Here is a 24,345-nt window from a genome sequence, read left to right as displayed (position 1 = left end):
TAGATCCTATTTCATCTTATTAAGAGATGCATTTCCAAATATATTTTTAAATTTAATCTCAATTAGCCAACATAGAGTATATCATTAATTTTTGATGTCATGTTCAATGATTCATTCATTGTGTAGAACATCCAGTGCTCATGAAATCAGAAGCCCTCCTTAATGCCCATCACCGAGTTACCCAAAAGAAAAAATTTTAAAAAGAAAACCAGAAACTATTTTCATACATGTAGTTTAAACTTTGAGAAAGTCACTTCGTCTTTCTGAGCTCCATGTATAAAATGAAGGTGGTGAAAGTAATTGCAGTATTCCCTCCTTTCTTTCCTTTTTTTTTTTTTTTTAAGTTTTCTTTTTAGTAAAGCTTCCCAAGGAGCATCATCTAATGCTTCACTTAGGCTCTGAGTAGATTCAAACAGAGGCTTACATAATTATTAGACTCCTGAATATTTCTTCCTATTTTAAGTCTTAGAGACTTTTGTGCATTGTTAAAACTTACCTCATTCTTTTCTACCTGACAGTTGTGTGTGTGTGTGTGTGTGTGTGTGTGTGTGTGTGTATATATATATATATATATATATATATGTTTCTTTCACTAAATAGTAAATCCCTTTAAATCCAAAACAATGCTGTATTCATTATTTTATCACCATAGCCTCCTTTGTTCATTGTAAACTTAGCAATGATTAACTCTGCCTCTGGGAAATACTCGCCTAATTTGCACTTCATAGAGTGGTTCCCTGATGGCCAATGGAAATGTTTCAATGCCAAGTATGGAGTTACTGCCTAGTCTGCCATGCTTGGAAGTCCGTGCTTAAACATGACAGCCCTCACCACACTGGGATGTGCAATAATCGTCTGCTTGTTTGTTAGCATCTCCCACTGTGCTCCAAGCTTCTGGAGGTCAGAATCCATGTCTTATTTTGCTCAGTATCTCCAGGACTTAAAGCAGTGCCTGGAAGATAGTATGACATCTCAGTAAATGTCTTGGATTGAGCTGAATTGAATTGAATTCAACTAAGTTCAACCTAAGCCTCTGCTTGTCAGGATTTTTCAGAGAAACAGAACCAATAGGTTAGGTAAGATAGAGATGTACAGGAACTAGCTCATGTGATTGTGGAGGTTGGCAAGTCCAAAATCTGCAGCCTGGAGACCCAGGGAAGAGGTCATATTGCAGCTCAAGTCCAAAGGCAGGGGACTGGCAGAATTTCCTCGTGCTCAGTGGAGGTCTTTTTTTCTCTTAAGGCCTTCAACTGATTGACTGAGACCCACTTCCATTACGGAGAGTAACGCACTTAACTCAAAGTCTACTGATTTAAACGTTAATCTCATCTTTAAGATATCTTTCTAGCAACATCCAGACTAGTATTTGACCAAATATCTGGGTACTCTGTTCTAGCAAAGCTGACACCTAAAATTAACCATCACAAAGCTTATCACCAGGTCTGTTCAAGTCTCCATAATTTCTTCTCTAGAATATCTTCCATGAAGGGTCAAAATCTTACAGAAAAGTCTCATAAATTTTTCTTATATTAAGTTACTGAAACAAGGTACTTTTTCTACAGAAAATTCTCTTACTTGATTTCAGTTACATTATCTCAGGGAACATTGCCCTGGTCTGTACTTAGAGTAATAGGGGTAAGGTCTCTGTGTCCTCTATCTCCTCTTCCTTAAAATTTACATCAAAGATCTGTGCTAGATAGAAACTCTACATGGTGTTAATGGTTAAAAAAAAAAAAGATTTCATCATTGCTCATGTGAAGTTACTAAAGAAAGTAAGTCTGTTATATCTTTGTGAGCTCCTCTTTTGAAAACTCTTCAATGTTCTTTCACTACTTACAGTGTAAAGACAGAAGTACAGCTTGGCAGTCTTGTTACCTTGGCTAATCATACCTCTTTTCACAATTCCATTCTTATCTTGAAACTTCTGTAAATTTCCACTGTTTAAAACTACAGAATTGCTCACAACCACACAAAATTTCTCCTACAGAAGACTCCATCTTTCCTTCCCATCTATTCCATACAATGCAGACCCATCTCTGCCAGGACCACAGAAGCCTGTCATGATCTCTCCTCCCTTCACTGAATTCCTACAACTTCACTTTAGAAAGGTGTTTAGCATTTAGAACGTGATATCGAACACCTCTTCGTACTTGCTTCCTGCTGCTAATGTGGATGGGGATAATTCTTTTGCTTCAAATTCATTTTAATGTAATTTATAAATAAGTAACACATTCCTGTGGTTCAGAACTGTTTTGAATACATGAATACAGAGAAAAGTGGACCTCCGATCTGCATCTCCCAGGCTCTCAGTATCCTTTCCCTCAGGCAACTCATGTTATCTGCTTCTTGTTACCCTTTTATGCACTTAGAAATATGCATACGCATAAATTTTTTTCCATTTATTTTTAACACAAATGGTTGCATCCACTGTTTTGCATGTTGCTTATTCCCCTGTTTTGCATGTTGCTTATTCCCCTGTTTATAAAGAGCTTTCTCATTCTTTTTTTTTTTTTTTGCAATTGAGTATGCCACAATTTCTTAAACCGTTTCCTGTTGATGGACCTTTACAATATGTATATATTATCCCCTATAAAAATGTTGCAATTAATAATCTTATTCAAAAGTCATTTCTCACATATGCAACTTTATTCTCTCAGAATAAAGTCTTGGGAATAAAATTGCTGAATCAGTGGACTTGCCCATTTGTAATTTTACACATATTGCCAAATTGGCCTCCATGAAACTTATACCAGATTACTTTTCCTCAGCAGTGTATGAGAATATCTGTTTAACCCATAGTTTTTTTCCACACAGATCCAAACTATTGGATCTTTGTTAATCTGTACAGGCGGGTTGAGGAATTTGGGGACCGATGGGGGCAGAGCAAGGCATGGACACAAGGTGGTAATGGGCGCACAGGAGCTACGCAGGATAATGCTTAAAGAGTTTACATGCTGGAGAGAGAGAAGTCCCTCACAGCAGGAATCTCCAGATGCTGGGATTGTGGGTTGGGGATCCCATAACTCTAAAGGGAACTCCCTTGGGAGAAGAGAGAAGGGACAGTGTCTTGGGGATGTTTCTCAGCAGCACTATGGTTTGGAGTCACTGGATTGGACCTCTGAAGGGCTGCCCTGGCTTGGGGTCTTTATGTCCTGGGACTTATCGATAGCTAGCAGATGTTGGGTGCAAAGTAGGCAGGCTGCCAATGGCTAAACATCTGCTTCTTTGGGCTATGTTTACAACAGTTGAAAGTGCAAAAGTTTGAGTTTCGTGCCAGTGGGCTTTTGAGCTAACACGTTTCAGCGTGCTGTGAAGGAAACCCTCTAGGGGCCGTCAATACACAGACATTCTCCTTGTCCCTTTACCTAACAATCTGATACAGGAAAAATGGTATCTAAGTATAGTTATCATTTGTGTTTTTTAAAATTATGAGTATTAGGGTAAGACTAAGCTGCTGTAGCAAAGATACCCAAAATACAGTAGTCTAAGTAAAATAGAAGTGAATCTCTCTCGCCCTAAGAGCCCAGAGCAAATACCTGAGAACTGGCAGGCAGCTGTTTCTGAGATCATGCAGATGTTCAAGTTCTTTCTCTCATGCTAGGCAAGTCCCCTAGAGTGTGGTCCTCATCAATGAGACTGAAGCTGGCTCATAAATACCACATCTGTTGAAGAGCAAAAGAGAGTACTGAAGGCAAACAGCTTCCTTATAAAAATACCTTTTGAAAGCTCCATGTATAACTTCTACTTGCATCCCTCTGGCCAAAACTTAGTCATGCAGCCACATTTAAGTACAAGAAAAGTTGAGAAAACTTGGGGTTGTATCACCAAGAGGAGACAAACAGGGAGACAGTTTACATCTCTGCTCTAGTGAATGAGGTTGAGCATCTTTTCATGTGTTTTACATTTTTATAAATGGATTCTATAAATCATTTTCTATAAATTGTTCATTATCTCTGCCCATTTTTCCTTTGGATTGTTAGTTTGGTTCTATCAGTTTATGGATGCTTCTTACGTATTAGAGAAATTCGCACTTTGTCTATGATATGCAGCATGCTTTTCCTGACCATTAGACTCAAAATGTACTCTGTCAGTTTTCAGTAATCATCACCATTGTTACGTGAAATGAAAATCACTCTAAAGGGCATATTGTTTCTCTCTTTAACAGATAACTCCAGCTATTACAAATTATGTAACTGACAAACTGGGGAAGAAGTTTGTGGAGCCTCCACCATTTGATCTGACAAAGAGTTACTTGGACTCAAACTGTACCATCCCTTTAATTTTTGTGCTGTCTCCGGGAGCAGATCCTATGGCTAGTAAGTCTGCCTACTGCACACTTTGAAGAAACTATAAGTAAACCATCTTGCTCCATGGCCATCCCTTATAGGACTGCAGATCACTTAGTAAACCTGAGATGTATAAGGAAAAGTAACTGGAACCTTCCAGGGAAGTACCCACACACTGAAACATAAGGCATGCTTTATGATTTTAGAGCAAGCAGTGAAACTGTTTTTTTGTGTTCTCTTAGGCCTGCTGAAATTTGCAAATGATAAAGCTATGTCTGGAAATAAATTTCAAGCTATTTCCCTGGGACAAGGACAAGGACCAATTGCAGCAAAAATGATTAAAGCAGCAACAGAAGAAGGAACGTGGGTGTGCCTACAGAACTGTCACCTTGCGGTCTCCTGGATGCCCATGTTGGAAAAAATATGTGAAGATTTTACCCCTGAAGTCTGTAACTCATCCTTTAGGCTTTGGCTCACAAGTTATCCATCTCCAAAAGTACGTTTATTTTGTATGAAGTTCAGTATATTTATTCAGTTTTCTCTTACGTTGTTATCTTAATCAACCTTTAAATGCTACACCTTGGGGCGCCTGAGTGGCTCAGTGGGTTAAGCCTCTGCCTGTGGCTCAGTGGGTTAAGCCTCTGCCTTTGGCTCAGGTCATGATCCCAGGGTCCTGGGATCAAGCCCCGCATCGGGCTCTCTGCTCAGCAGGGAGCCCGCTTCCCTCTCTCTCTCTGCCTGCCTCTCTGCCTACTATGGTGTCTCTCTCTCTCTCTGTCAAAAAAAAAAAAAAATTATAAACGCTACACCTTAAGAGGTCTTAAAAATATTTCTGGAGTCCTCTTTGTACCTATTTTTAACCCACTAGTATATGCATTTTTAGGACTCAGTCTTCTTCTCTTGAGTAATGTTCTGTTTATTCTGTCTTAGTTCCCAGTAACCATCCTACAGAATGGAGTGAAAATGACTAATGAACCTCCCACGGGTCTTCGGCTAAATCTCCTTCAATCTTATCTCTCTGATCCAATTTCTGATGCTCAGTTTTTCAGAGGATGCCCGGGAAAGGAACTGGTAATGTTCAGCCTCTGGAGCTTTTGAAATGCGTTCTTACAGTGAGAAAAATCTGGGAATATAAATATTTAACAATGTTAACGTTTAGGCATTTTCTAAGAAGGCAGATATTATACTTATATCGTTCATCATTTTCTTCCCAGCAGTCTGCGCTCTGCTTCTTGCAGAGAAGACCGTCGAATCGGTATCTGTTGACTGACTGAATGTCTTAGTTTGTAAACCAAAATCCAATAACAAGTTTGACAAAGATCCAAGAGTAGCAATCTGTTTTCATATCATGTATTCATTCTCTCAACGAAATGTGTGTTAGGTACTCTGCTAGGTACTAGATATAAAGCAGTGAGAATAAAATAGCCCCCCCCCCAAATCTGGCTTCATGGAACTTAAATCCTAGCAATACCATTTTGACATATTAATCTTGCTTTTCCGTGCACTCAAGTGAAACTGTTTGTACATGGTACTAGGGACTTAGGAATCCTAATAAATAGCACTCCTTTTTCCTTGCTGCATTCTCACCAAAAATATAAACATAAGGGAACCAGATTATAACTTTAGTTACTGATATAGACTAGGTTGGGAGATATAGTTGATGTCTGTGAACAAATGGGGTTCATATCACTGAATAGAATTAAGCAGATTGATCCACCCTCACGAACAGAGGAAAACTTTCTTCCCTAAGGAAAGCTGGCTTCTAAGATGGAAAAGCTGAGCAAAGCATATCTGGTTAACTTTTCCAAAATTTATCAACCACATAGATTATTCCCTTCTCCTGCAGTGAATATAAGGATGAAGAAAATCTAGAAGTGTTACACTGAGGTCTCTTCACATGGAAGGAAACATCAACACTAAGGGAAATTCATTTCTTGCCTTCACCCCAATGCCATTTATCATACTTGCCTATTTGAGCTAGAAAAAGAATGGTATTGGAAATAAAGAATCGAATTCTTTGGAAGCCAGCTAGTTTCTGCTTAATGATACCTTCTGTGCTCCCCTAGTTCTAAAAGCAATACTTTTATTTGAAATTCTGGGACAAGAGTAGGATATTTGGTGGGTTAGCGAGGAAGAGAGCTTAATAAAATGGAGAAGGTAGTACAGTGTCTCATACCCATTGAGGGTTTTAGCTTCTGCAAGAAATCCCAATATTTCTCTGATATAACAGGTGCATTTTTGGCCTACAAGCATGACCAAAAATATGGAGGGATTATGATCTCCTTAAGAAAACCCCATTGGGATGGGGTGCCTGGGTGACTCGGTGGGTTAAAACCTCTGCCTTCGGCTCAGGTCGTGATCCCAGGGTCCTGGGATCGAGCCCCACATCGGGCTCTCTGCTCCGCGGGGAGCCTGCTTCACTCCTCTCTTTCTCTGCCTGCCTCTCTGCGTACTTGTGATCTCTGTCTGTCAAATAAATAAACAAATGAATAAATCTTAAGAAAACCCCATTGGGTGAAAATACATGGAAAATACAGGCAAATTAGGTTATTGCTCTCACTGCTAAAAGTTTTTCCCCTTTTAAATGTTTCACCACAGCTTTCACTCCATTTATTTAAAATATGCTTTAATTTATGTACAACATTTCAAGAATATAGTTATTCAATAAGGCCATGGTGTACTTGCATTTTAATATTATATAAATAATTTCTACTACATCACATGAAGATAGATTTTTCCTGCATTTGGAGCTATGTTTGAAATGATCGAATTTAAAACATCAAGGTAGCATACTTGAAACTTACTGGGGGGTTCCTCAAAGAGGTGGGTGACCATCCTCCAGAGTACTGACCTAGGCTCAGGGAAAGGCCCATCCCTTCTGATATACCTGTCACGCATATGAAGATGCCAGGCCAGAGTAAACAAAGGTTTCAAAAATGATCTCCGAATGGAAAGTCATAAAATCAGGAACTATATATTGGGATTTATTCCTATCATAATAATTAATTATGCCCTCTCCCTTCTTGTCTTAAGCATATGCCAGTGAGTCTGTGGGATAACATTTTAAGTATTGAAGTTGTAAATATCTGTGAAGCAACCAAAGTATGCGTAGCCAGTACTTTGGCAAATGGTAGAATTGTTGCATTTTAACAAAGTTTAATATTGTAGTTTGTCTAGCTTTGGGGGTTTTAAGTCATAAGATAAACACTTTTTATAGCATGCATTGTTTTAGTTAGCATGTCTTTTTTAAAAAGAAGTTTACAGAAATATATGATCATAGAATCTTATAATGAAAAAAAGGTTGTTGATTCCCCTCATTTTACTGATGGAAATCTGATCAGAACTTTTTCTTGTTGCCTAATTTTTATACTCAAGACATGGGAGAAGTTGCTGTTTGGCGTTTGTTTTTTTCATGCCCTTGTCCAAGAGAGAAAGAAATTTGGTCCTCTTGGTTGGAATATTCCATATGGATTTAATGAATCAGACTTACGCATCAGTATTCGACAACTACAGGTAAAATTAGAAAGAAATTAACATTGATGGCGGATCACTGTGTGTCAAGCCCTAGACAACTCCCTTTGCTTAAAATAAACTTAATCCTCCCAACATCACTAGTGGGTGGGTAGATGGAGTAATTATAACCGTGGTTTATGAAGCACTATCTCTGTGGATTTTTTCTGGTGCAAGTAATGGAAAACCTGATTCAAACTGGCTTCAACCATAATGAAACTTACTGCCTCAGGGAGCCTGGGTGGCTCAGTTGGTTAAGTGTCTGTCTTCAGCTCAAGTCATGATCCTAGGGTCCTGGGATGGAGCCACACATCAGGGTCTCTGCTCAGCAGGGAGTCTGTTTCTCCTTCTCCCTCTGCCTGCCTCTCCCCCAGCTTGTTCTCTCTTTCTCTTTCTCTCTCTCTTTCAAATAAATGAATAAAATTATTAAAAAAAAACTTATGGTCTCACATAAAAAAAAGTAGTACAAAGAAAGGACAGGCTCTAGAGTTGGGTGACTGACAAGTGTTGTCATCAAGGACCCGGGTTCTTTCTGTCCTTCTGCAATGCCCTCCTCAAGTGTTGGCTTTATATGGGTCCTCACTAATACTCTCTTCCTCTGCTCAGCCAAAGCTACAGTTTAGCTCTATCAGTCAAAAGAAATAGGCTGCCTACTTTAAGTGAAAAAAGGAATTTACTGAAAGAGTATTTGGGTAGATCATAGAATTCCCAAGATGGCTAGAGAGCCAAGGCATCCGGAGGCACATCTAGTACTCACCATGTCATAGTAAGAGCAGGTCCTCAACCCTGGTTGGATATTTGACACCACAGCTCACATAGCTGCCACATAGATTCTGGTCTAGGGCAGGCCCTTGAGGTCATCAAAAAAGATTCTTTGCTATTCCTGCTTTTTTGTGCATTGCACCCCAGTTCAAAGTCTAGCTCATGGGTCTAAGCCATAATTATAAAGGAGGCTGGGAAGTGAGTGTTTGGTTTTCCAGTTTCTATAGACTCACAAAGACAGATAGTCAGCAGCCCCCCAGAAAAAAAAATATATCTGCTATAATTTCCTACTTAGACTTTGAACTAGGCATATTACTTTATTAATTCTAGTCTTTGCAGCAACCCTATAACGTTGGTATTATCCCTATTTTTGAGAAAACCAAAGCTATAAGAAGTGAGCTTGCCCACTGAGGTAGGATTTGAACTCCAGTCTGTCCAACTCCAATACCTTTCCCATTATTTCTGTCCTATTTTTACCAAATATAGTAATCCAGCTGGACAACCACAGAGTATTAATATGTTTCTGCTTCTTTACTGTGACAAGAGCTTTTGTGACATGGAGCCTCATAAAGGGAAATGGGTCCCATTGGGTGCTGTTAGATTTCACTCAGGTGGGGCTTTATAGGGCTATGAATATTTAATCATGTTTATACCATAACTGATAATTTTTATAGAAACTCTTGGTATATTATCAACTCTTTTTATTTCCTCTAAGCAAGGCAGAAACCTGAATTAGAACAAATCTGTCAATTTGAAAATCCCTGGGCAACTGATGAAATTGGTCCTTATAGAATTATAATTACATGACAAAATGACATTGATCTTAAACATTTTTCTTAAAGAACAATTTAACTGATACACATTTTTCTTAAAGAACAATTTAACTGATACAGCCTAAGCTTGGAGAACACTTTGCTGATATCATCCTACTGCAGATAACCGGTCAACTGAGAATTCTCCACCTTCTGGCCAGGTCCTGGCCTGCAGCCTCTGGTGTCATCAGCCCTCCCAGCCCCAACATTGGAGCTGACAGGCATAGACTAAATCCTCTTTTTTATCGCCAAGAACTGGGTACTCGAGAAGGGGGTCAGTCTTTAAATCCTCTTCACCTGGTCCTATCAGCCGGCTACCTCTTGCCTCCAGAGAGGCAGATCAGCACACTTAGGGTTAAGTTCACAACCAAGGAATGAAATATTAGTCTCTGTGTCTTGCATATGCCACAATTTTAACATTAATTTCTCTTGGGATCTCTTCCTTTGGTTTCGGGAAAGCGGGGAAACCCAGTTAAACCTACCTTTCCCTCCCCCAAAAATAAGAAAGGGAGAAACTTACCTCTTTCACAAATAACTTATCCTGCCACAAAGACAACTTCCCTGTGTCTCCTGTTCATATCTCTTGATACTTCTCTTCCTCCTGAAAACATGGGAATCTCAAAGAATGACACCTTCTTTTAACTTGGAAATATTTTTTCTTAACTGTGCATCAGTCCTGTTATAATTCCTGCACTCTTAGGTAATTTTCAGTGGCAGGAAAATTTCTTATCTGGTAACTTATACCATCCCAATATATATATACCAAAAGTTCCTGTCTATGGGAAAAAAGTAAAGGATCTGGAACTGGAAGAAATAAATTCAGGCTTTCATATCATTTCACATTTCCCAGACTCTGCTTCCTATTTGATACGTTATTGGGAGATGAGTAAGATCATGTAAAAGCTATGCAAATAATAGTTTTTATTACTATTGTAAGTGGTGTCATATTGTGTGAACCAGGATTTGGCACTAAAATTTGGGATTACTTTGTCTTAATCACATTTAATGACATTTAATGACAGTGCCCTAAGTCAGGCATCAGGTTCTTAGCCTGGGCGCTATTGGCATTTGGGGTCAGATAGCTCCTTGTTTTGGGCAGACCTGTGTAGTGTTTAGCAGCATCCTAAACTTCTGCCACTAGATGGCAGTAGCACCCCCCAACCACCGATCTAAAATGTCCCCATATAGTGCCAAAGGTTCCCTAGGGGACAAAATTGCCCCAATTAACAGCCAGTTCCCTAAAACAAGGTTTATTCAAATTCATATGAAAAAGACTTGGTAATTTTCATGTCATCTTTTTTTGTTAAATGTTTTTCTTATTACAGAAACAATGCATGTTTATTTCCCCCTACCCTAAAATTGGAAGATGCAGATAAGCAAAATAATTTAAAATAAAAATAAAATAAACACTCATGGGGCACCTGGGTGGCTCAATCATTTGGTTAAGCATCTGACTCTTGACTTGGGCTCAGGGCGTGATCTCAGGGGTTGTGAGATTGAGTCCCATGTGGGGCTTTGGGGTTTGAGCTGTGCAAGGAGCCTGGTTGAGATTCTCTCTCCCTTAGCCCCTCTCCCCATTCTCACTCTTTCTCTCTCTCTCAAAAAAAAAAAAAATAATAATTAAAATAAACACTAGTAATTGTAGCCTTCCAAAGGTAAGTTGTGGTGATAGTTCTTTCAGCCCCACTTCTGTGCATATAGATAGATGATTGACAGATAGACAGGTATTAATGTCATTTTAAAATGGAAATGAAGTGAAAAAATGTTAAGGTTTTTCTCATTTTATTTTTCCTTTGTTTCAGTTATTTATAAATGAATATAATACTGTTCCATTTGAAGCTATCTCCTACCTGACTGGGGAATGTAATTATGGTGGAAGGGTGACAGATGATTGGGACAGACGTCTCCTCTTAACCATGCTCGCTGACTTTTATAACCCACAAATCATTGAAAACCCTCATTACAAGTTTTCTCCCAGTGGAAACTATGTTGCACCTCCCAAAGGCACCTACGATGAGTACCTTGAATTCATTAAGGTAACTGATGCCAATGAAAATAGCAATTTTCAGTAATTCTGAATTTTCTAAAAGCAAATAATGAAGTGTTCCCCTGTAATGTAGAGGGCTAGACAAGTAGTATGGCTTCAGTCAACTTTCAGTATCTTTTGTTTCTGGCCATTACTGAAAACTGGGAGAGTTTGGTTCCTGGGTGCTTAATGTGTAGGTGATTTTTAACCCTTTTAGGTCTGCCTGCGTTTACACCTTATGAATTAATGTAGCTGGTGGAAATGTGATGCTTGCTTCATCTGTTTCCCGGCAGAATCTTCCATTCACTCAACACCCTGAGATATTTGGATTACATGAAAATGTTGATATTTCCAAAGATCTGCAACAAACCAAAGTCCTGTTTGAATCCTTGCTCCTCACCCAGGGAGGCTCCAAACAGACAGGATCCTCAGGGAGTGCTGACCAGATTCTACTAGAAATCACCAAAGATATTCTCAAGAAGGTGATGTTTAGTTTAAAATATGTTGCTTATCCTATAAATTAAAATGGTACTGAAATGACAATCTGAAGATTCCATTTAGCAGCATTAGGACCTTGTGTGAGAAACTGAGCCTTTCTGAGTCTTAGTTCCCAAATCTGTAAAGTGGTGATCATAGTACTAGCCGTATAAGGTTCTTGTGAACATTTAAGAGGTCATGACCTAAAGAGCTCTGCGTGATGCCTGGCACAGTGTAAGTTCCTAGTAACTACAGTTGTGGATGAGCTAATGAACATGTGACTTATTATCACTTCCAAGCAAAGATAATGGATCTGCTTTATAAAAACTGGAGGAAGTGGTCTGAACTTGCTGGTTCAAGGGGTGAATGGTTTTTAATCAACTTTAATCTATACCTTAGGGAGGGGGCACAGGGAGTAAGATCAGCACTAAATTAGTAACTACAGCTTTTTTTTTTTCCTTCATACTATAGCTCAAAATACTTAGCCTCCAGGTAAAGTGGAATGATATTCTTTTCTCACTTTTTTTCTGTGTCTTAAATTCAATAAAGAAATACTAAGGGAACTTTAAAAAGATTATGGTGACCAGCGTGGATCTTCAGAGTTGCCCTCCAGGGTAAATGCTGTAATTAGCACTGTATTTCAGTGTCAGGTGTTCTGATAGAGCAGAGCCTGACCTGTGGTCTACCTGCCTGGAAAGCCCACAGACAGCAACACTCCTCTCCTCTGCCTTGGTGGCCTTGCCTTGTGACTTTACAATAATTCTTTTGCTCCACTCAGGGACCATTATCTGGACCTCCCTGACTGGGAAGCTTCTTTGCCTTTTAGGAGTGTGAATTCCAAGGTCTTGAGGCTTGATTATCAGTCCCAATGTTCCCTTCACTTCTCAAGCATCTCACAGGTGCTTCAGAGAAAGCAGACACTTGACACCTTCTCTCTCCCTGTTCCTTAGACCCTTGCTGTAGTCACACACTAATTATTTGAAAGTGGGATAAGCTAAGCTATTGGGAGCCAGTTGATAATTGATTGGAGATAAATATAAAACAGGAAATGGCAAATCGGTTTTATCAGTGAAAAATAAGATTCAGCTTACAAAAGGAAATTATACAGCGTTTCAGAAATATATACCTTCTGCAAAGTGCGATAGCATGTAGCAAAGAGCATGGGCTTTGCAGTTAGAGACCTGTGGATTTAAACAGATCATCTTTTGGCTGTGTGCCCTGGGCAGTCACTCAACCTCTCTGTAGAGTTGACCCTGAACAACAAAGGTTTGAACTCCACAGATCCAGTTATATGTGAATTTTTTTGATAAATACAGCTCAGTACTATAAACATATCTTCTCTTCCCTAAGATTTTCTTAATCACATTTTATTTTCCCTAGCTTACTGTATTGTAAGAATATAGTATGTAATACATATGATCTACAAAATATGTGTTAATCGACAGTTTATGTTATTGGCAAGGCTTCTGGTCAATTGTAGGTTATTAATAGTTAAGTTTTTGGAGAGTTGAAGTTATACCTGGATTTTTAACTATGCGGGGTCAGGGGGTTGGTGCCCTAAACCCTGTGTTGTTCAAGGGTCAACTGTACTTGAATAGCCTCGTCTGTAAAATGGAGATGACAACAGCCACCTGAGAGTGCATGGTAAGGATTACATGCAGTAATGTATGGAAAGCAGTTAGCACAACGCCTAGCCTGTAGTAACTGCCCGGGGTTAGCTACCAGTGATGTAATAGCTGAATGAAACGAATTATCCATTCTGAAGGTAATACGTGATCTTCAAAATCTATTTTCTTAGCTACCAAGTGATTTTGACATTGAATTAGCACTACTGAAGTTTCCTGTGAGATACGAAGAGAGCATGAATACCGTGTTAGTACAAGAAATGGAAAGATTTAACAAGTAAGGATCTATCTCCCCAGTGGTTCAGAAAACAACCAATCAAAGTTGATTAAAAAAAAAAAAGCACACTGGTTTGAATTATAATTTTTAGAAAAAATTATCAAAACCTGTCATTTCCTTAGGATCCACCTGCATGCTCTAAAGTTGTATGGTGTTCTGCTTCAGCAGTGAAGGTACCTTTTAGAATGCAAAAATGATGGTGGAAATGAGATCTGTTTTTACTGGTGAAAATATTCATTAGTCGTAATTCTCACCCACCCGTTATTATTCTCCCCAGGAACTAAAGACCAAATGAGCCAATGACAAGTCTTTTGTCATTTTTCTGCCACTTGATGCATGTACACCTCTCTTTCCTTCCTGAGTCCCCCCTAGGTCGGTTACATACCCCATGACAGTGAACAAAGTATTTGCTTTGAATATTTTAATTGAATTTTCTACTATTCAATACCAGCTTAAAGTATAGAGAAATTGTTTTGAATGAATTATGAATTTTCTAAGGTGTTTTCAAGTTTATTTGGGTTTCTGGACTTGTCGACACTTAAAAATATACCAAAACACTGTGATGCCTTAATTCAGCATTTTTTATACAAAGACCATATGTATTTATATGTAATAACATACTGTCTCTCAGTCTCTCAGTTGCCTCGATTTCTAGCCTAAAACCCTCAGCTCAGGTCTATTTACGGTGTTCTTAGCAGTTTGGGCCTACATGGGAAGCAAAGTATTTGCAAATATATCCATGAATTTATGGTTTATGCTTTAAGGAATTATTTCGCAAGTTTCAGCCTTTGCATTACACCTTCATAACTTTTTTTGTATTTGCATTTTACCCTTTAATGGTATTTACCTGACGTTTTCCCTAAAATCATTCTCTGCTTAAATTAGCCTGGTTTTAAGCCATAACACCCAGAAAGTAGCAACATTGATATATTATTTTCTATATTATGTAATGATTAAAATGAAAAATGTTCATCCAAGTATCACCTAAAAGTACCTTCCCTTACCAAGTGGGAGATGACTCCATTTGGGGAAACACTCCCATAAAGCTGTGAATGAGATTTCTGCTGTTTCTTCTGAAAGACAGACATTGGTATTTAACCTCACATGTACATTGATGACTTAATTTCTTTCTTTGCAGTTTAATTAAAACTATACGCAACACTCTACAGGACCTTGAAAAAGCTATTAAGGGAGTGGTTGTAATGGATTCTGCACTGGAGGCACTCTCTGGCAGTTTGCTTGTTGGAAAGGTTCCAGAAATATGGGCCAGACGATCATACCCAAGTCTTAAACCCCTAGCAAGTTATATCACAGATTTTCTAGCCCGGTTGAAATTTTTACAGGTAAAAGATTATATGTTTTATTTATATATACATATACATATAATTTTATTTTTTGGTTGACTGGAGAGAGATTAGAAATGCTCCGATCACTTGAATGTCTCTGAGTTGAGCAGTGTGGTTAGCAGTTTCATGGTAATCTAACCAAACTTTTAGAATATTGAAAATAGGGGCATCTGGGTGGCTCAGTCAGTTAAGTGTCTGCCTTCAGCTCAGGTCATTCTGCTCAGCAGGGAGCCTGCTTCTGCTTCTCCCTCTGCCCCTCCTCCTACTTGTGTTCTCTTTCTCAAATACATAAATAATGTTTTTTCAAAGAAAAGAAGGGGCATCTGGGTGGCTCAGTGGGTTAAGCCTCTGCCTTTGGCTCAGGTCATGATCTCAGGGTCCTGGGATCGAGCCCCACATTAGGGCTTTCTGCTTAGCAGGGAGCCTGCTTCCTTCTCTCTCTCTGCCTGCCTCTCTGCCTACATGTGACCTCTGTCTGTCAAATAAATAAATATTAAAATAAATAAATAAATAAAAGAGAATATATTGAAAATAACACATACTTCAAAGTACTGAGTAGAAAGTTAAAATTTTATTTTACCCAAGTCCAAGTAATATGTGACATTTATATTTTTTTAAGATTCTAGGTTTGTGTCTCTCTGAGACCACATACTTGGTCTCGTGACTTTAATACTGGTGGTAAATCACAAGAAGAACCCAAGATTTAGATTCACCAATAATTGGCCATTGTCTTAAAATCATTGCTTCTTATGCCCTATCTCATAAAAGGAAAATGTTGAGTGCTTTAAAATCTCCACCTCCCCCCTCCAATCCCAAACACACACATAAAGGATGTTCAGGGCACGATCTCTCTTCTCCAGCAACTCGACTTGCCTGCATTGTATGATTACTGTTTATGTGGGGCTAAGAAGTGTGGAGAGCCCCCAGAATACTTCCTGAAAATTCATATTAGGTATATGACCTTCCCAGGTTCAGTTGCCTTTCTATTACAGTAGAGCTTTATTTGTTTCACTGTGGAAGCTAATGATAAAATAGCCAGTGCTTATGAAGATGAACAGTATCTTATTGTTTCAGTCTGTTTTGTTTTGTGTTTTGAGAGAGAGCAAGCACGGGAACATGCATGCCTATGTGGGGGAGGGGCAGAGAGAGAGAGAATCCCAAGCCGACTCCATGCTCAGTGTGGAGCCCATCGCTGGGCTCGATCCCATGACCCTGAGATCATGACCTGAGCTGAAATCAAGAGTTGGATGCTTAACCAACTGAGCCACCCAGGTGCCCCCTTTTTTTTTTTTAATTAGTTAGTGGGCTTGTTCTTCTAGTACACATGCTTGCCATTTGTATTACTCCTGTGAATTGCCTCTTCATCTCCTCAGCCCATTTTTCCTCAAGGCTGTTTCTGAAAAATAAATTTATAGGAGTTTTTTGTGTAGATTTTACATTTAACAGACAAAAAAAAAAAAAACATCTAGGAAACAGCAGTTTTCAGTGTTCAGGCTGTAGGAGAGTTGCCACTTAACAGTTGTCTCCTCCATAAAACAGTCAATTTTATCTCACAAGGCAACAGTCTGATGGTGTGTGGTAAGAACTCAGCAAAAGTGGACTATTCTTTTGTAACATCATAACTTGTTGAACTTTATCAAATGCCTTTGCAGCATTTATTACCGATGAGGTGACTTTTTCCCTTCTTCAGCTTGTTATGGCATTGAATTATGTCACTAGATTTCCAAGTGTAAAACCACCCTTGTGTTTTCTAGAAAAATTCCTGTTGGTCAGTGGATCCTTCTTCTTCTAGTGCTTTCATCAATTCCATTTGGCTATTTTTAGGGATTTTGATAGACATTGCCTAGTCAGCCTCCAGAAAAATTATTTAATTGTATCCCCAATGACAGTGAATATGAGTGCCTGTTTCTCAGAATTAACCCTTTTTATGTTTGCTGACTGGATAAGTGAAGCTGTATGTATTGGGCCAAGTCCTAGCCACATTTACAGCTGCCTTCTGAGTTCCTCCTGTGTGTACCGGCCTCTTCCCATCCCTTACCAAAAGCATTTGACGTATGGTTAATCGCATCCTCCCCTTGCCACAATCTTCCCTTTTTTTTTTTTTTAACGCTTTGTTCATTTCCCAAGCTTTTCTGAAACTTATCGGAACTGCTTTCCATTTCCCCTATATTGCTTCCTTCCTAAAGGACCTCAAAGAGTCATTACTTTGGTCTTTTAGAGGGGTCCTGGCATGGTGCCAACAGGGAGGAGCTCCACAACAAATTTCTTTTGTTGTTGTTAATAAAAACTTCATGCCAAACTCCCTACTCTCTGAAATTTGAATTTCCCCCTTGGAATCATTCCATTCAAATGAGTAAGAAAGATGTCACTCATTATTGGGCACTTCTATCACCCTTCGCCACACACCTTCCTCTGAATGGATCTCTTCCCCGTTGTCCTCTTACCCTTAGGGAGGCTGTATGGTTTTCCCCTCTCCTTTTTTTCTCCTGGACTCTTGACTTCACCTCCCAATGAATTTTAGAGTCAACACGTTAAGCAAATGAGTTGTCCAGAGTTTTCTCTTTTTTCTTCTTTTCTGTCTCACCATTCATCCTAGTTATCTGACACTTAGTATCTGTGTGACTTTGAGCAAGATGTTATTTATCTTTCTGCCCTCCAGTCTCCTCATCTGTAAAGTGGGAGGAATAACTCACTGAGTTATTTTGTGAGCCAAATAAGGTAATGCATGTAAAGCACTTAGCACAGTGCCTGGCACGCACTAAGTAAATGGTCGCTAACTCAGAAACCCTATACAAGTCGCTGACCCAGATACCTGTGACATTCTTGGCTAAACAAAGCCCTGTAGTGAGCAGGGGAATTTTCTATACCCTCACCTTCTGGGCTCCTAACAGCTTTTTTTGTTCATGGTGCTGGTTCTGCCTGGCTTGTGTCCTTGTCAAGCTCCATTTCTTTCTCTACCTCTTCTTTTTTATGCTTTATTTTTAAGATTTATTTATTTATTTGAGAGAGACCGGTGGCAGGGCAAGAGGGAAAGAATCTCAGGCAGATGCCTTGCTGTGTGCTCCCCGACCAACGCCAGGTTCGAACTCACAATCCTGAGATCACAACCCAAGTAGAAATCAAGAGTCCAGTGCTTAACCTGCGAGCCACCTAGGCACCCCTCCCACCTCTTCTTGATTTGATAGCTTGTACTGTTGTGACATCTCTAGCACCAGTCTTGTCTCTTCTTCCCAGCAAGCAAAGCTGGCTTCTTTCCACAGTACACTGCTCGCTCAGAGACATAGTTCATTTTATTGATTCATCTGTTCATTCAACCAATAGGAACTGAGACACCCCCCCCAGGCTTTGTCCAAAACATCTTGTTGTATCCTCTGTGAAATAAAAGGGTGAAGACCACATGAGCCCAGCCTTCGAGTTGCCAATAGTCTACAAGGGGATAAGCTTATGTATCTAAGAAAAGACAAATTCAGTAGACTAGGGGATGCATCATAAAAGATCAACTCGTAAAATGTTCTGGGAATTTGAAGAAGGGAAAGAGTTCTTCTAGCCCAGGAAAGCAGACAGCTTGTTTATTGGATGAGGAAGCCTTTGAGCTGGGTCTAAAGGATAAGAGGTTTTGGACACTGGGGGAAATGGAAAAGGACTTAGGGATAGCTGTGTGATGAAAGGCACTCTCTCATTTAAGACTGATTCTGCTGTAAAAATTCTGACATAAACACAAAGTTTATTGCCTCAGTAATTGGAAAACCCAGGGCATCAGGCTGACCTGGGGTGCAGAATGGCTCCCTGGTCCTGGATTCTTACACCTTGTCTCCTGCTCCACTTCTCTGAGGCTTGACTCCATCCCTAGGGAGGTTCTTGTCTGATGGTAGCAAAAGAGCAGCAACTCTGGCCCCACATCGACGCGGTTTCAAGGAGCTGAGCGTCTTTTCCCCACAAGTCCCAGCAAGAGTCTCTGCATCTCTGGCTTTGACTGGGTCACGTGTCCATTCCTGAATCCATCACGATGACTGCAGGTATCCTCGGCCAGCCTGAATCACACGCCCACCCCAGGAGGTGGAGTTCCTGCACCAGAAGCGCTTGAGTTGAGAGTGTGGAAAGCCTCCATCGGGGTGTTAAGAGTAGTGTCACTTGAAGATAAGCCGAAAATACAGCGGATGTCCATCCAGTGCAGAGAAGAGACCAGCAAATAGTTGGATTAGAATGCCAGATGCTTGAAGGGGAATTAATAAAAGGGACCAAGCTGGAAATACAATTTGAGGCGAGATTGTGAGGTCTCTCAAATAGGAGACTAAGGTGCTGAGACTTTAGTTTGTAGAGTAGTAGTTGATCTCTAAAGAACTATGCAAGGTGCTAAACCCAGTGCAAGCCATGCATGGTGCAGTTGACTCTGCAAACATGACTCTAGATGTACTGAAGAGAGAGGGAAGACGTGAGAAGACGGACACATCAGTACAGAAAGAAGACGTGGATCTCTGGAGGGGGCAATGGGAGTTGAGAGGTTTGAGGAGCTGGAATCAACACACAGGGGCTCTGTGCTACGATGTGTAAGATGGCTGAAGATAATGGCTTTTGAGTGGGATTAAGTAATATAAAAATTTCCCAATAATTTACCTTTGGCTCTTTGCAGAAGATGTGAATCTTTCAAACTTTGTTTTATTCAATTTAATGTTAAAATTAGTTTGAACTTTCCAAGAAGAGTAACTATAAAGGCAAAGAAGTAGAAGGCCAAGGTTGTATGTTTTGTGTGTCAGGGAAGAGAGTCCTGTGATGGAAAGTGTGGGCAGCACAAAAACCAGAATTGGGAATTGTCTATGAAGTGAAGCTGTGTGAGTTGGAAAATGAACATAATGTATTTTTGTTTGCCCTTTACAGGACTGGCATAATTCAGGAAAACCTAATGTGTTCTGGCTCTCAGGATTCTTTTTCACCCAAGCCTTCCTTACTGGAGCTATGCAGAATTATGCCAGAAAATACACCATCCCTATTGATTTACTAGGATATGAATTTGAGGTACAGTAACCCCCTGAACTCCACAGTCTATCATTGTATCAAAATCATGTATTTAAGCAAGGAAGAGATACAGAATTCTTATCTTTATGGTCCATTATAGACTATTTGACTTCTTTCCATTCTTTGTGTTTCATGAAGAAAGTAGATGATACTTGTCTTGCTGTGTCTGATAGGACTTTTCTATATTTCAATTTTCCACTCAAATACTCTAATGCTCCTCTTCTGTTTTAACAAAAATTAATATAAGATACAGTAAAACCCGATAGAATGCTTTAAAAAGAACTATATTATACATTTTTATATTTGCACTTTTACCGAAAATTTTATATAAGCCATTATAGAGTGAATACGTTCTGAAAATTGAGCAGATGTTTTCCTTATGAGACAAAGTTGTCTGGGAAAGAGACCATTACAAGTGTGGGCCTCTCCCTTCAGGTTATTCCTTCAGATACATCCGAGACGGCCCCTGAAGACGGCGTGTACATCCACGGATTGTATCTCGACGGAGCACGCTGGGACAGAACAAGGTCAGGGCTCTCAGCCGTAGAGACATCTTTAGTTGTAGTTGAATGAGTAAAATACGGCATCGGCAGCCTCCCTCCCTCCTACCCCATCAAGGGCCTCTTCTAGGGAATATGGCAAGCAGTAAAAAATAACAGAATCCTTGCCATAAATCATTACTCAGGCTGGAACAACTGATAAGTATTTTTAGGTCCTGAAGAATTTTTACTTAATATTTCAATGGTCTAACTAGTAGAAAATTTAGCTGAAATTATTTTCTTCTTCTGTTTTAGGACTGTTACCTTCTGTCTTATAACAGGCAGGAGGGCCTCACTTTCAGACATTTTATGGTTATAGTAAACTTCCCATTTCTGTTGGTGAATGGAAAACTTTCTCTTAGATTTTGATGACATAATAAATAAATATTTAAAATCAATACTGAATTTCCAGCTTGGGAAACTGAGCATTGCTATTCTTGTTTAACATATGTAGGAAAGGGGCACTTGGGTGGCACAGTCACTTATGCAGCAGACTCTTGGTTTCGGTTCAGGTCGTGATCTCAGAGTGGTGGGATCAAGCCCTGAGTTGGGAGTCTGCTTGAGATTGTCTCTCTCTCCTTCCGCCTCTCCAGTTCATGCTTGCGTAAGCTCTCTCTCAAATAATATATAAATTTTTAAAAATGTACATAGGGCTAAGAGGGAAGGGGAGAGATTATTTCCCTTGGAACCCTGCTCTTTATCAGTCCATTAATAAGCACAATCCTCTATTTCCAAGGTCAGGGTTGGGCTTTGCTCTCAAGGGAGGGTTAAAGGCTGAAACTCAGAGAATCACTTGAAGGCTCAAGATGGAGGCTCTAGAGAGATCATTCCAAGACAGGGCGAAGAGGAGACTTACTGCACCTAGTTCCTGTGGTTATTTCTGTCTCTCTTCTTTTTCATCACGCTACTGACATTTGTGTTAATTTACCTTTCCTAAAATATGTATTCATTCATCTTTTTCTTCCTTCTTCCTCCCTCCCTCCTTTCCTCTCCTCCTCCCCTCTTTCTTTCCTTCCCTCTTCCTTCCTTACCTTCCTCATTCCCTCCTTTTTTCAAACAAATAGATAATGTAGCATAGGGAAAAGAAACCATGTTTTCTAGATAGGCAGATGTACATTTGAATTCTGACTCTGGCACTTAAGGTCTGTGTTACTGTGAGAAAACTACTCAATCTCTCTGAGCCTCCACTTTTCATTAATGGAACAGGAATGGGGACAAGGTCACAGTGGGGACCAAATGTGATACAATAGTGTTGACCTCATGGATTGTGCTTAAAAAGTGGAAGGTTCCCTAGGCGGCTCAGTTGGTTAAGCATCTACCTTTGGGTTAGGTCATGATCCCAGGGTCCTAGGACTGAGCCCCGAGTTGGGCTCCCTGCTCAATGGGGAGACTGTTTCTCCCGCTCCCTCTGCCCTTCCCCCTGCTTGTGCTCTATCTAAAATAAATAAATAAATAAAATATTTTTTAAAAAGTGACAGGAATTGATATTTGTCCACTGTTCGCACACACTGCCTTGCCATAGTTATCTTTTGTTTCTTTTAATTATTCATTGTTTCTTCCTTGCCTGTGTTTTGTTTTGTTTTATATTCCTTTCTCTGAGTATTTCTGATCCTCTCTTGTATTCAAAGCCAATATCTAAATAGCAGTTTCTAGAAGCATATTTCATCTTACTTCTAATAAACATGTTTATTTCTCCTCTCAGTGGATTGCTTGCCGAACAACGTCCCAAACTTCTATTTGACCTGATGCCCATCATATGGATAAAACCAAGTAAGTCTACCTCTAATAAAGTTTCTTAAGAGTTTTAGAGAAGGGTAATCATAGATATTTTTAATGGCACCCCCAATTAAGTCTTATTCAAACCTATTAAAACATTGTTTAATTACAATAAACAGCGACTGAATGTTTACATTGGAAATATATTGTTCCCCTGTTTTGTGTTGAATTCATGTTATTCTGGAGATATCATTCTGCCTCTTTTTGCTCTTATCACATGGAATGCAACATTTTCTCTGCCCTTCCCCCACACTTCTACTTTTCCAGAATCCGGAGCTTCCCATCAATATTTTGATGCTGAAAAGCCTTTGCACACCTCTCAGAAACACACAGCTGGTGGCTAGAGTCTTCTGGCTACAGGAAACTCTTAGGCCCCAGAGCCATCCAGGTGCCCAAAGGCACAGCTGTTGCAAGGCACAGGGTGTGGAGGCCAGCTCTGCTCTCCTGGGAAAGCTACTTGCTCCTTCCTGTCTTCTGCTACCTTTATTTTTCCCCGAGTCTGAACAAATGAGACTCCTTCATTTTTTCTTTCTTCTCTAGTGTTTTTGTTCTCCTTTAACTATCAATGGAAACATTTCCAAATCACCCACAATCACCACCTCACAAATTAAGCATTTTCATTAGTAACGCAGTTCAATTATAATTCCAAGAAATGCAGCCTTAGTTTAGAAAGACTCCTAATATCTCATGTCGGGCCTTTCAAGGATAATATGTAGGTTCTTTCTATTAGTAGGTAAGAGTTAGTGAGGTTTTTCCTAGTAATAACCTGCTGAAAGCAAGTAGTAACTTCCGCTTCTTCTGATTTATGCATTTCTTGTATTCGGGCTCTAAGCAGCAGTGTCCTCTCTTTTTATGCCCGCCTCATTACATCATGTATTTTATTCCTTCTTCCCTACATTCTCCTCCTCTCCCACGACCTCCCGAGTGTTTTCACGCCTGCTAAGTTATCAGGATTCCTGAAAGCTCTCGATTTCTATCCTGTAGACCAGGAATCATGTACCACATGAAATCACTTGTCTTGTTCTGTAGCCATAATCACATCCCCACAGTAAACTAACAATAACAACATCAAAATGTTCAAATATTATAATCATGATCTTCACTTTAGTACTAAAATAGTTGTTCTTTTAGTCCCAGGTGCTGCTTTCCCTTTACCAAATGAATGTATTTCTTTCTTTTCCAAGCTATAAAGTCTCAGATTGTGAAATCAAATGCCTACGTCTGTCCCCTCTACAAGACAAGTGAACGTAAAGGAACACTTTCCACTACAGGACATTCTACTAACTTTGTTATTGCAATGTTGTTGAAGACGGACCAACCCACTCAACACTGGATCAAGCGTGGGGTTGCTTTGCTGTGTCAGTTGGACAACTAGATTGGAAAAACTTAGGAAAATATATGAAAGACATTTTAAAAAAATGTGTGTTATCTTCACATACTTCAAAATATATATATTATAAAACCAAGTATCTTCGTGTCATTTTTTTTTTTTTTTTGAAGTAGGCTCTATGCCCAGTGTGGAGTCCAACACAATGCTTGAACTCATGACCCTGAGATCAAGACCTGAGCTGAGATCAGGAGTTGGATACATAACAGACTGGGCCACCCAGGCACCCCATGTGTCTTTCTTTTAAATGGTATTTTCACAGTCCTCCTCCCTGATGCACCACTCTTGCTTGACTGGAATACAGCTCTTCTAGAAAACCTGAAGGAAATGTTTCTTTGAAGCATATGAGAAACCTTTGGAACTTCTATTTATTTGCTATGTAGGTGAAAAACAGATTTGGGGAGACTAACTGCATAAAACTTAGTATCAGAAAATATGTTTTCACAAGTGTTAAGTCATGTTTTCAGCTTCAGTAATAGTTGACTTTCCACTCACCTACCCAAGAGGAT

The 24,345-nt window shown here is 39.6% G+C and overlaps 1 protein-coding gene across 7 annotated transcripts in view; it reads left to right on the top strand.

Moving 5' to 3' along the window:
- DNAH12 (dynein axonemal heavy chain 12) overlaps positions 1–23,910 on the top strand; it is a 221,669-nt gene extending 197,759 nt beyond the window's left edge. For 6 of the 7 annotated variants that reach the window (XM_032868373.1, XM_032868369.1, XM_032868370.1 and 3 more), the window contains 12 exons: positions 4,166–4,316; positions 4,529–4,782; positions 5,217–5,357; positions 7,662–7,799; positions 11,173–11,406; positions 11,690–11,878; positions 13,672–13,775; positions 14,914–15,118; positions 19,997–20,134; positions 20,570–20,661; positions 22,376–22,443; positions 23,634–23,910. In XM_032868373.1, the coding sequence (XP_032724264.1) occupies positions 4,166–4,316; positions 4,529–4,782; positions 5,217–5,357; positions 7,662–7,799; positions 11,173–11,406; positions 11,690–11,878; positions 13,672–13,775; positions 14,914–15,118; positions 19,997–20,134; positions 20,570–20,661; positions 22,376–22,443; positions 23,634–23,824 (1,905 nt within the window). In that variant the 3' untranslated portion in view covers positions 23,825–23,910. Of the gene's footprint in view, positions 1–4,165; positions 4,317–4,528; positions 4,783–5,216; positions 5,358–7,661; positions 7,800–11,172; positions 11,407–11,689; positions 11,879–13,671; positions 13,776–14,913; positions 15,119–19,996; positions 20,135–20,569; positions 20,662–22,375; positions 22,444–23,633 lie in introns of those variants that run through there. The other variant, XM_032868375.1, reaches the window with a different exon arrangement.
- The last annotated feature ends 435 nt before the right edge of the window (positions 23,911–24,345 follow it).

This window comes from Lontra canadensis, unplaced genomic scaffold, assembly GCF_010015895.1.
Source record: "Lontra canadensis isolate GAN:19392208 unplaced genomic scaffold, GSC_riverotter_1.0 scaffold35, whole genome shotgun sequence".
In the NCBI taxonomy this organism is placed as follows: domain Eukaryota; kingdom Metazoa; phylum Chordata; class Mammalia; order Carnivora; family Mustelidae; genus Lontra; species Lontra canadensis.
This window is presented reverse-complemented; position numbering and strand designations above follow the sequence as displayed.